This window comes from Thermobia domestica, chromosome 1, assembly GCF_964235325.1.
Source record: "Thermobia domestica chromosome 1, izTheDome1.hap1.1, whole genome shotgun sequence".
NCBI lineage: Eukaryota > Metazoa > Arthropoda > Insecta > Zygentoma > Lepismatidae > Thermobia > Thermobia domestica.
The window spans coordinates 148,632,059-148,645,129 of NC_137454.1; the positions used below are offsets into that span (position 1 = coordinate 148,632,059).

General features: G+C 33.1%; 1 protein-coding gene across 1 annotated transcript in view; it reads right to left on the bottom strand.

The window, feature by feature from the left end:
* The window catches only part of LOC145689995 (uncharacterized), a 690,354-nt gene that overhangs the window by 166,109 nt on the left and 511,174 nt on the right, over positions 1 to 13,071 (bottom strand). Inside the window, exon 18 of the mRNA XM_081764461.1 lies at positions 973 to 1,158. Coding sequence (XP_081620587.1) covers positions 973 to 1,158 — 186 coding nt within the window. The remainder of the gene's footprint in view (positions 1 to 972; positions 1,159 to 13,071) is intronic.

The window sequence follows — 13,071 nt, forward strand, 5'->3', positions numbered from 1 at the left end:
ACTTTAATCAAGTTTAGAAAACAAACACGCATGAACTGTTAGGCATGCAAACACGTAAGATATAGACATACAGGATAGTTAACTCCATTTTGAAAATCGTTCATATTTTGTGTAAAAATTACCATATTTGGATAAAGTGAAATTTATGTTCGATTTTACGTTTGTTGGGGTACTACCCTCCGTAATGCAACTCATGGATGTGCCAAGATCACCTGTACGTCGTCGCAAGCTCTGTGGGATCGGTCCAGTCAGTCAAGAGCCAGTTTATTACTGAACACGGTAATCCTAAAGTGTACCATTGACAACACACAATTGAGAATGATTTTCCTCGACGAGTTCAAACTGGGACATTCTGTACATCTTACCACGGAAAACGTTCTTTTCCTTGTAAAATCGTACGTTTTTATATATAGCAGTCACAATGAAAATTTCCCTCTCGTTCTGGCATGAAAAATACCACATTCACTGATTTCACTAAGTACAGTTTAAAAAAGGTATTGTGAAGATCAGTGGCATATTTACGATTTTGTTTCGAGGGACTTTGCTAACTTTATTCCTGGAAATGTGAAACTTCTGCAACATATTTCATTTATTTTAAAATAGTAAATAAAATTCCAGGAGAGGGGGGCTTAAGCCGGAAGCCCCACTTAAATACGCCACTAGTGAAGATCTTTGCAGATGTAACTTGGGAACTACAAAAGATGTATAGAACTAATAAACTAGGTTTCAAACTAATATGGAAACATACGGGATTTTAAACTCAAAGTAAAATACGTAACATACAATGTTACTTGTATATTTATTCTTTTATTCTTTAAAATATCAAATAAAAACAATACTAAATAAACGAGCAAAATAGAGTTGATTGTTTTCGTTTCATATTTGTTGGTACAGATGTAAAATATTCATTACCTTGTTCTTACTATCTTTAATGTATTCATAAGACTAGAGGGTGAGATAGGGGAAACTTACCTTGTCTTCAGATATTGGCTTTAGTGTCGAGCTGTCTTCGGGTGACGGGGCAGGTGGTACCGAGGCAGGGGTTTGAGACCCAAACGGACGTCCCCACGACTCTTCGATTCGTAATTGGATTCCTGCAAGAGATGCAGCTTCCTCTTTGCTACACGGCAATTCCCCGCCCACCACCAGTTGGCGAAGCTGTAACATTTCAAATGGAAAGAAAACATGCTGTAAACATATAGCATGTAACCATTATTTACATACTAAACAATAGATCCAACAAAAAATGTATATTTCCAGAAAATTAATGGCTAAGTTTAAAGAATAAACAGTTTCTTGTTTTCTAAACATTTGTAATTAATTTGTCAATAGTTTTTTTTAAATGATATTCTATTTTACATATAAAGAAATGAAGTATTACGAAGCAACAAGAGCACAGCAAGGACAATCGTAAAGTAATTTTGCTTTTGCCCTTGAACTTTTCATTACATAATGAGAAGAAGAATATTTCTGAACTATTCTAACTTTGAAATTTGTTCTTGTAAGTACAGTAGTTTAAAATAAAATACCCGCTTGCCTAGTCTTATCTATAAATAGAATTGTATCAGGACAATATATATCTTTTTGGTCTTTTCTGCGTGGCGTATGAGTCAATTTTATAAGTACATGCAAAATTTTGCGTACAACGTCTATTATAGAAAACGCCTTTGGAAAGGAAAAATATTTAAGCAGTCAGTAAGAAAATTTTGAATGAAAATGTATTAATATATATAAGAACAATATATTTCAATCTGCGTCGTACACACGGCTGTGCTGTTAAAATTAGAATAATTCGTAATTCAAATGTTCGAATAAAGAAATTTCCGAATATTCGTTACTCGAGTAGTTGAATAACGATTAATAATGCTAACACTTATTTGAATACATGTGCGCCGACTATGTGGGTGTTCCGGGGCTCCTGCACCCACATAAATAACCTTGTGGGTACGGCGCACCCACAAGATTTGTAGTTTGGACCCAGGTATGAACCCGTTTCTCTTGCGTTTAAGTCAGCCGTGTTACCCCAACTTATTCTTATAGTACTGGTATATTTTCTTTATCACAGCACAGCCCTATGACAGTGTTCATAAAACATTTTAACTAAAAATCAATCAATCAAATATCGAGGCTTCCCTGAAAACCTTGCCTCAAATATAGGCTAACACGTCCCGCCATTGATATGCACCCACATAAATTTTGGAAAGTCGGCGCCGTTGTTTGAATATTCGAATAAAAGCAGCTAAGAAAATATTCCAGTAACGAATATTCGATTACTTTTAACAGCAGCAGTCAGAATTATTGAATAAATGTACAGCAAAGTTAGTTTTTTTGGGGGGGATGCTTGACACGTAGAAATACATAGGAACATGGGAGAGTTAATAAGTACGTATTTGTAGTGCAACAAGCAAAAGTAGTACTACATATAACAACAATATAATTGTACAACATACAATTTTATCGTTTTAGTACTAACAGTAATAAATTATTTACATACCTCATTGTGTAAATGTTACTTTAAGGTTAGTAAAGGAACAAATTTTGCCGATAGATGTCCCTACAGTCTTCGTATCTCTCCCATGTATTTTTTACGTTTCACGAAAATTTACAATTTCTTTTATACATTTCAACCTAGAGACTTCAAATTTTTAAAGAAGGAACTTCATAAACTATTGAAGAGAACAACCCGTGCCGATTTTTTTTATTTAGAATTTTCTTTATTTTTGAAACAGTTCCATTGTTAAAGATTTGGATATCCATTTCAACAAAAAAGGCAATTCAAAAACGAAGAAAATTCTAAATAAAAAATCGGCACGGATTGTTGCCTTCGATAGAATATGAAGTTCCTTTTCTAAAAATTTGAAGTCTGTAGGTTGAAATTTGCGAGAGAAATCGTGAATTTACGTGAAAGATTAAAAAAAATACATGGGAGAGATACAAAGACTGTAGTAGTGCCATCTATCGGTAAAACTTGTCACTTTAAACCAACCTTAAATGCAGAATTTTTATTTAATGTCGCTACACAACCTAATCACTGTTTACTATTTGGTTACGATTGGATTTCAAAACGAAATAAAATGAATTTTTTCAGTTTAACGTCTCTTTTATGCCTTTTAGGCTAAGAGAGGCGATGATTAAGACAAGAGAATGATGATGGAAGAATTGGTGGAGTGCGAATGTGGGAGGAAATTAGGAGTGAGCCGAAAAACTCACGGAAAAGATGTTGTCCGCCACAAGTTTACTTGGTCGGGCATCGAACCATGGATCCCACGCATCACAAGTAAGCGCTCTACTATTGAGCCACCGTGGCCACATATGAAATAATAATGTAATTTGAAGTTATTTAAAAGAGTTATGTAATTTTGAATTGCGTCAAACAGAATATCAGTCAAAATGAATTTGAATCTATAGGAAGCAGTATGAAAGGTTTTACCAGAGCATAGGTTATAATGTAAAAGCATAGTTTATTCTGTTAAAAGTTCATGCGTAGCTTTCAACAAAGTAAAAAAAAAAAAAAAAAAAAAAAAAAACAATTAATTTGTAATAAAAACTGATAATATAGGTGTACGAGAACCATGCCATTTACTGAGAGGTGAAACTGATACTGGAATATATCCTTAATTAAGCTTTTCATTACGATACTACCAAAGACGACAGCGTAGAGCACTAACCTCTCATGTGCGGGGTCTCTCCTTCGATACCCGTCCAAGTAAGTTTCTGATGGACAACATCGTATTCGTAGGTTTTCTCGGGGGTACTCCCGCTTCCTTCCGCTTTCATATTCACATTTTACCAATATCCTTTCATCGTCATTCACTTGCCTTAATCATCACGTCTCCCTTAGCCTAATGGACACAATCGTTGGACGTTAAACTGAAAGATTTCATTTTCGTTTCAAGATGATATCACACAGTTTGGTTAATGAGGTAGCCTAAAAGTATAATTAACTCCTAAATTATTTCTATTTAACTAAAATATTATATAAAGATAAGACATACGTATATCAGTCGATAGATTATGTAAAGATAAACAAAATAACTTGCTTAAAGATAAATTCTCATGAGCAGTTTTCGAGAAAACTCGAAGTAAAACACAAATTTTTATGTCGCTATAAAGTATGTCGCACGTTGCCATGATAACAATTGAAAGTTTTCATTTTACGGAAAAGATTTTTATTTATTACAAATATAGCACACTTTTACCTAGTAAACTGAAGAACAGTGATGGCTTAATTTTTCAAATTTGTAGAATATTAAAAATGACATATTTACCGGTTCGTAGGTCTCTTGAACGTTACGCTAATCAAACTTTTTCATTATGAGACTATAATGTACAGTACTGTGCAATACTGTGAAATTACTGCAAAATTTTATGACGACTACATAAAGTCGTAGAGTCGTAGTACTACATAAGGAATAGATGTCTAATTAAAAAAACACCCTTTTCCTCTCCTCTGCCCCTTATGTACTTCCTACCATCCGTCCGCTACAACTTATACATACATGACTGTCTCAAGAATGAAACATTTTAAACAAAATTGGGAAATATTTTCAGTTTTTTTTTTAAACTGAACGCACTGTGTATTTCCTTTTTCATATGTTTCCCACGAACGCGCCTTCAGCACGAAAGACCCGGGCGGGTTCGATTCCCGGTGGATGATCATGCGATTCGGTTCCCATTGTTAAGCTATAGATCTGTGTCTTATATATCCTGAGTGTCGAATGGGGAGCTACATTTAAGTCCAACTAACCAAGCAATCTTCTCTCAGTATTATCGGCGTGTGCCAATTTCATTAGAAATTCACAGGCTCTAACAAAAGGGAGGGAACGGTAGGAATTTGGGAAAACTAATGCTTCATAAAAACTTTTATTTTAAAAACAAAGAATATGAACCGACCTAAAAGTAGCACTGAAGGGTAGAAAATAATAAAGGGCTGAAAGCAGAAAATAATAATTAAGCTCTAAAAAGCAGAAAGAAATATTACTAATATCTATAACGAAAAATTTTGAAGTCGTGCCGAACCGAACAAATTCATGTCTAATAAATAATTATTTCGATGCCAATTTTATGAGGCATTAATTAATATGGTTGGCATGGCACGACTTCAAAAGAATATAATTAGTAGTAATAGATTATTTTCTGTTTAAACGCTTTTATTTCCTGCTTTTAAACCTTTTTATTATTTTCTATTTTTTCATGTTTTTTAAATAGATTAATATTTCTTAAGCTTTTATTTCCCCTTTTTAGTACGTTTTTGAAGTTGGTTATTTTTATTTTACTGAGTTTTTGAAGTCTGTTTTCTATTAAGTTTTTTTTTTTCACTTTTTGTTACCCCTGTACTTTAGTTAGAAGCTTAAACTAAAGATAGGACATTAACTTTCTATAAAATGGATCCCCCTACGAAACATGTGTTAACAAATACGCAATAATTAATTATCAAAGTTATTGAAATATGTTTATTATTTGTAAGAATTTTCCATTGGAATAGCTCATTACATTAGTGAAAATCGCTTCTAAATATCGGGTTGTTTAAAAAACGTAGTAAATCTTCTTGCTCTTGAGATGGCGTAAGTGGCCTAAATTGCAGAATATACGACTCGCAGCGGGTCCAACTTAACGTCATTTGGCAGCTGACAGTTGAAGCTACTAGATGTGCGAAAAATATTAAAATTCTTATAAGAAGTAATATATTGCGCCGTAAATATGTGTGAACTTTTTGCAAAACTGCACTTCATTTTACGATTTTATATTGATAAAGACGCAAATGCTGCGAACGTCCGTGACAAGATGTGTACTGTTTATGGATAAGATACGTTGCCAAGAGCAATAGCCAAAAGATGCTTTATTCGGTTTCGTTGTGGAGATTTTACTGTCCAAGATACTCTCGCAATTGGTAACCACTAACAGAAAAACTGGATGATAGTTCGACAAAAGTTAAGTAAGACGGGCAGTAAACAGTCATGGCATCGCCGATGATTTCAACATCATCACAAAACAGTGTTAAACCATTTGATGGAAGCTCACTACAAAAAGGTACTTAATATCTTTCTTATATACAACCCACCTTACTTTGTTGTTTATTTGGTTGCCGCACATTTTAGGATACGTTTCTCATCAAGCACTGTAGGAATTATTTGATTTTTTAAAATAAATAATTACTTAATACGATTTTAAAAATATTTTATACGGATAAAATATATATATATATATATATAATACTTCAAAAATGTACTGCGTCATTCCTGTTTGCCCTAGAGTGATGGTTCAAACACCATTTTCTTCAGTATAATAAGCCTTTCCAACAGTATCACCCACATGTCCGTATGATACACCTGAACCGGAAAATTAGGGAAAAGCCCGGAAATATTTTTGAAAATCCAACCAAAACATTTTGCCCCTCTGGTCGAGGCCTGAGTTGACATAGGGATCTGATTTTTTTCTAAAAATACTTTATGTACATAATACGTTAGAAAAAATTCAATCTTGTATTTTGAAAAAAAAGGCGAAAAAAATTGTTGAAAATTTGAATTTAGGCTCTCTCTTTCAACACACACACACACACACACACACACACACATATATATATATATATATATATATATATATATATATATATATATATATATATATATATATATATATATATATAATAAAAATTACTGCTCATTACTATTTGGCCTAGAGTCATGGTTCAAACGTTACTTTCTTTAGTATAACAAGACCTTTTACATATACGTGTCATTTACCTGAACCGGAAAAATCGGCGAAAACCGAAGTTTTTTCTTTTAAAAAATCACTCCCTCGGAACACTTGCGTCTCTCGTGCCCGGACCCAGTTTCACGTAGGGATCTCAGAAAATTTTCAGAAATACCCGAAGGTACATACAATCGGTATACAAAGTTCCAATCTAATATCGTGAAAACTAAAGATATGAATTTTTTTTTTAAAAAAATTGTCTTAAGAAAAAATAAAAAAGTCACAACCTCCGCCCCCACTTGGCGCTGCCAAGTTGACCATCCGGTTCCAAAATGCATCTGGGGTGTTCTTTGGTCCATCCTTGACTTGACAAATAAAATAAACTGGCTTAAATACCTGTTATAGAACCTAAATAAGCGGTCAAAGACGATATCACGCCATAGTAACAAAAATTACCAAACATTCTAAAAGGGGTTAAAAGTGAGACATTAAATAACTATTTCATCTTTTAAATTGGCCAACAATTTCATCTTTGTCATCTTTTAAATTGGCCAAGTTCTAGGTTGTGTTTTTTTCCTTTAAATTCACGGCAGAAGAAAAGAAAATCCAAGCTTTTCACGTACGCAAATTCAGGTATAGTCGTGTGTTTCGTTGACGTCACAAATCACGCTAAGAGCAAAACAAGAACCATTAACCAAGTAGGTCACGGCCAACTCAGTACACAAATGTTTGTTTCTGTGTGGGTGATTTATTATTATTATTTATTAACAATTGAGATGCTTATATATATATATTCTAAAGTAATTATGAACCAATTAGTCTTTTAGAAAGCGTTCTGTTTGCTCCTATTATTCTCTGATAAATAATTGGACTGGAATTTTCGGATAACAAAATAGGCTCTTACAAGTTCGAATGGGCTTTTCAAGTAGGCACTATAAGGGACCAAATAAATACATAAATAGGCACAAAAATAGATCCTATTAACCAATGCGAGTTCCTGACCATACTGTGAATAATAATAATAATAAATATAACTCTTAATATAAATTGTTATATTGTTAATTTTAAATACAATTATTGTAAATCTTATTATTATATTTAACAATCTGTAATTGTGCCTATTTATATACCTAATCGGCTCCATTTAGTATCGATTTGAAATATTTATGTAGGCATTTACGTGCCTAGTTAGTTGGTATTACTGTCTGAAAATTCAGAGCGTATTAGACTTAGGAATCAGAGAAAAATAGTTGGAAACAGAACCCAATTAAAAGGGATAATAGATTTATGATCAGCTTGGCAGTAAGAAGAAAGAGAATATAAGCATTAGTACCTAGATATTATTATTATTACTATTTGGATACATACAAATTATTATTATCTTTAATTTTAATCTGGAGAATATTGTCTGTGCCCCACTTAACACCATTCTCGTACTGGCCTACCTACGCATATTCTATTTGACTACCCTTTCCGATAAAATTCGCTTCATAGTGTTTATTTGCATAAGTCTATAGTAGTCAAATGTCAGATATAAGGCATTTTCACAATAGAATAAGTAGTAAGTAAATACATATCATATTCGTGGAGAACATGATCTTTCAACACGAAAAGCGAAAATTAAGTAGTTACATAGTAGTATCCAGTGGTAACTGCCTCCCCCCAAACACCACTTCAAAAAAAAAAAAAAAAAAAGTTAAAGCTGTTTAGCATTACATTATAGTCAAGCCCATGCCCAAGTTCATCTTCGGAGGGAAGGGGTAATTTGCGTCCTCCAAACGACCCTTCTAGTTCCTGTGAAATTTACTTATTTTTATTTCTTTGAACACCACTACTATGATTATTTTCCATCATTTTCGTCCTGCAGAACCGGCCACATTGCACAAGAGAAGTGATGTAGAACATACATATACATTTCTTTTTTCTTTTCTTTCTTTCTTTCTTTTCTTTTTTTCTACAGAAATTGGGCATGGATGAGTAGAGGACACATATGTACGAATAAGCCTTTAAAAAAAAGTCTGCATACTATCTTGTCTCTCCAAGTGTTAGACCAGTGATGTGTGGTGTATACATCCAAGAGACATATTATTCCATTCAATTACACCTTATCACACATGACTAAGGGGGTGACTAGAAATATGAGCCTGTTTCTTTTTGTCACAGGGGAGACATAGAGAAATACGTGTGCGATGCTTATTATTTACGCCAAAATTAATCCTTTTTGAGGTGAGGGGGAAAATCCATAAGGGTATGTAGCTATATATGATGCTTGGTAACACTGATAAAGGGACATCAGTTCTATATAAACTAAAAGGACAGTAAGGTTCTGAAGCTGTGTACAGGAGACGAGACTTTCTCTCCACTAAGCAGAAGCGATAATTAGTGGAGCATTCACATAAAGCGAAGACACATACAGTGTGAACAATATACGCATCAGCTCCTTAGAATTCAACCGTCTCCTCTTCTAATTATCCGATATATGTCCCGCTCTGTTGCTTCACTGAACTGGACTCGTGTTTCTCTAAGAGTGATACATCACAGAGTTATTTCCTTACACACAAATGCCCGTGTTACTAACATCTGTTTAACACAAGATTGTCCAAAACCCTTTTAACGTGCAATTTCCACCTATTTTATTTTTGTTACCCACAAAGCAAACATACGTATCTTCACATGCAGCACAGATACGGCCAAAATTATCTTGGAGTTGTATCAGGGTGCCAAATCCAGGAGGTCTGGGGGAGAGATTCAACCATTTAATATTTTTAGAATAAAATCTCTCCACTAATAAGTTAACTGGGGTGAATAGTGACATTATTCTGAGAAGTATGCAAATTAATTACAGTAATTCATACATAATTAGCATGTACTTCATATGTAAATCGGATATATACTTCTTTACAACTGATTCCTAGCGACATTGTATCCTGATGTACTAGACTTGTCTAAAAGAAGCAACACGGTAGTTCAGTTGCTAAACTATTTCAAGTTTCTCTCTTTATTATCTGCTTCTTTGTTGTAGTTTAAATTCAATCTACAATATCGAGGCTATGTAAGACGTTGAACACACTATTCCCACCGGGGATAGAATCTGGATAGTATCTCGACTCGAATTTTTATATCCGCAGCATCGTATCCTCAGCAACTTGAAGCCACACACATCGAAAGCTAGATCAATACCCTTAAAGGTATGAGAAACCTTAAGTACAATAAATATTACTTATCAGAAAAGATTAGAGAGCGCATAACACAACTAGTTAATACGTCAAAATGTTTCATATGAATTCTCCTTTCGAAAAATGTTTTATTTTAAGCATCGAACATTAAGCTCTAATTCTTTACTTGTTTTAATAATTAAAACACGTTCATGTTCAATATCATCATTATCCATTTTCAAATCATTAAATTGAAACAATACAGTTGAAGTTATATTTAAATCGTCATAACATATTACTATAGAGATACACGAACACAAATGTTAATGTTCACGGGGTAATACCGAACATTTCAGTTTTTCTGGTCGAAGAATGCTTTTTAAAAAAATCAGCCAATAGCGGTGCACTGTATCGGAGAGACTTGGTAACTTTTAGGTCATAGCTCGGTTGGTTTTCTCTGATTGCCTTAGAACTTTGAGTCTACGATATTCTGACCAACAAAAGTATACCTCTATTATATATCTAGATTGTTACAGATCAAGCTACGTTACTTATGCCCTGTTTTAGCATTAGTTCTATGTTATATCATTAGCTGTAATGCATTGAATAAGTAGTTGTAACTTTTACAATAAAATGAAATCTCACAGAGCAATACCGGAAGAAAGTCGTCATTACTCCGAGATCGAATGCCGAATATAGGAATTGGACTCATCGGGATTTCATTTAAAAAAACGCTTGCATTTATTTGTGATTTCTGCGGTAAGACGAAATCACAATACATACATTTTAGAAACTGCCGGTAACAGTTTACATATTAAAGAGTTATTTCTAATTTCCTTTTACACTTTAGTAAATAGAATTTTATTTAAACTTTCTATGTACAAAACATCTAATTTTATCTCTGGAAACACAAAAAAGTAATTTATATTGCAAGCATAAACGTTCGTGAATACCTCACTCTCAACAACGGGCCTTGTTCTATTTGTAAACAATTAAATTAAAACAATACAGTTTTAAGTTGCAAATAATCGTAACAATAATTTTAAATCTGCAAATTGCCTGTACACTAGCGGAATCTATTGGCAATTTGGTATTTGGATCAAGTGGACAGATAGCGCAAGTAGTGACACCTATCAGCTTGATACTATACTATTAGAAATTAGCGTTGCACACAGTCTGATATGTTTTTGAATTATACCTTCAAAAGCATGTTAATGTTTTCATTTGTGCCCATGACGAATCCAACATTCAAAATACCAATGTTCCTGATATTTCGCAAATTTGATATTTGGATGTGCCAGACTACTCAACTAGGTCTACTCAAGAGGTAACAATGGAACTCGAAGCAGTGGAGAGGGCCGGGAGAATTTTCCATCGCAACTTAAATTCCTACTTTGAAAAAAAAAAAAAAAAGATCAAGTTTTATGGCAATGTATACTCATTATTAATGGCTAATTAAATAAAAGTTACGAGCTTATTCTAAAGAATATCTTTAAAAAGTTCAGATTTTGGGAGCACATGAGGTTTTAGAATAACAAAACACACGAGAATAAAATATCAGGAACCACGCGCTCCGCATGGTGCGACCTAGTTCCTTCAATGGCTAGGATTTTTTTTTTTTTTTAATAAAATTAAATCACCTACTACTAGTAAAAGAAAAGAAGAGGGTGTCCCTATTCTATATAAATACAGACAAGCCTTTTCCGACTGTGTATGTGGTAAGGTCGTAGTAGGAAATTACTGTTGTCTGTTGCCAAGGGCTTCCATACTTCTGATCTAGATTTTTTCCCTTCAGTTACTTCCTCCACTAATGATTGCCTCGTTTCCTGCTCGCCAACTTAGTTTTCCTAGTGCTAATGTTTAAAAAAAAGCACACACACACACACACACACACACACACACATATATATATATATATATATATATATATATATATATATATATATATATATATATATATATATATATATATATATATATATATATATATATATATATATATATGAAAATAGACAGAAATCCTTTTTGGAACAAACTCAACTATTCTTACCACAACCTCATTTACTTTGGTGAAAAATTTAGAAATAATTTTTTTTTTTTTTTTTTTTTTTTAATGACAGAAGAATTGATTTTACTCAATTTCGTACACCCAGTAGAGTTGTGGAATCTGTCTTCTGTTATCAAAATTTCAAAATTTAGACACATGTGATCCGCTTAGAAATACAAATCACGGTTAGATATTTTACATTTGCAACAAGTTGAGTTTCAACATTTTAAGTTGGCAATTTTCATAGATCTCACAATTATTAGCAGCATTACTTAATACTAATAGATTGACTTTAATAGGAAATTGTAAAATGTATTAGTTAACTTTATAATTTGTAAGTTGTATTGATGGAACTATTAGCCCTCTGCACTGAAAAGTCCCACAAACTAACGCTTTTGATAGGCACGCCATCTATCTTTAAGTACATAAGAAGTACTATCTTTTTAGCTTCGATCAGTATCTCTCCACCCTTGCTTATACCGTCGTCTAGTTCTAGCAATAGTATTTAATCTAGAGATTATTATTAAAAGACTACAGAAAAACTTCTGAAAGAGAAAAACTTCCGTGGAAGCCAAATAAATTTCTCTACATATATAAGGCATTTCTAACTGAATGCTCTGCGACGTCACAGTTTTCTGCTCCCCTTCTCAGTAATCCGCACAGAGAGAAGAATGAGTTGAAAGTTAAACTGATGTTGATAGAAACCAATAGTGATAGGTAAACAAGAATATTAATAGCGTATAGTTGATGGTTTTCTATGCATACTACTCGTGGATTCATAAATATACGTACACTGCCAACACATTTTTATTTCATTTTCACCCCTGATCTCTTGTCCAACATAATTTTATAATACTAATAATATAAAAGTGATCAAAAAGTTTTTACAGTTATATGTATATAGATATATAATTATGCACTACTATTTACAAATGAATTTTACTGCTGTATCATTTTCACGTCTCCTCTTCGTAATACTTTACAAATTGTACGAAAAATTGAAGCATCTCTGTAAATGAAAATCTGAAATATGAATATGAAGCAAAAGTAAGCATAGGTATGGTAAAAAAAAAAAAAAAAAAAAAGAATCAGGAAATTGAAGGCGTAGAAGGTATTCTGTGCATTAAAGTATTAAAAAGAAACGTCAAATTTTGGTTATTTCGTTGTTTGGTTTGA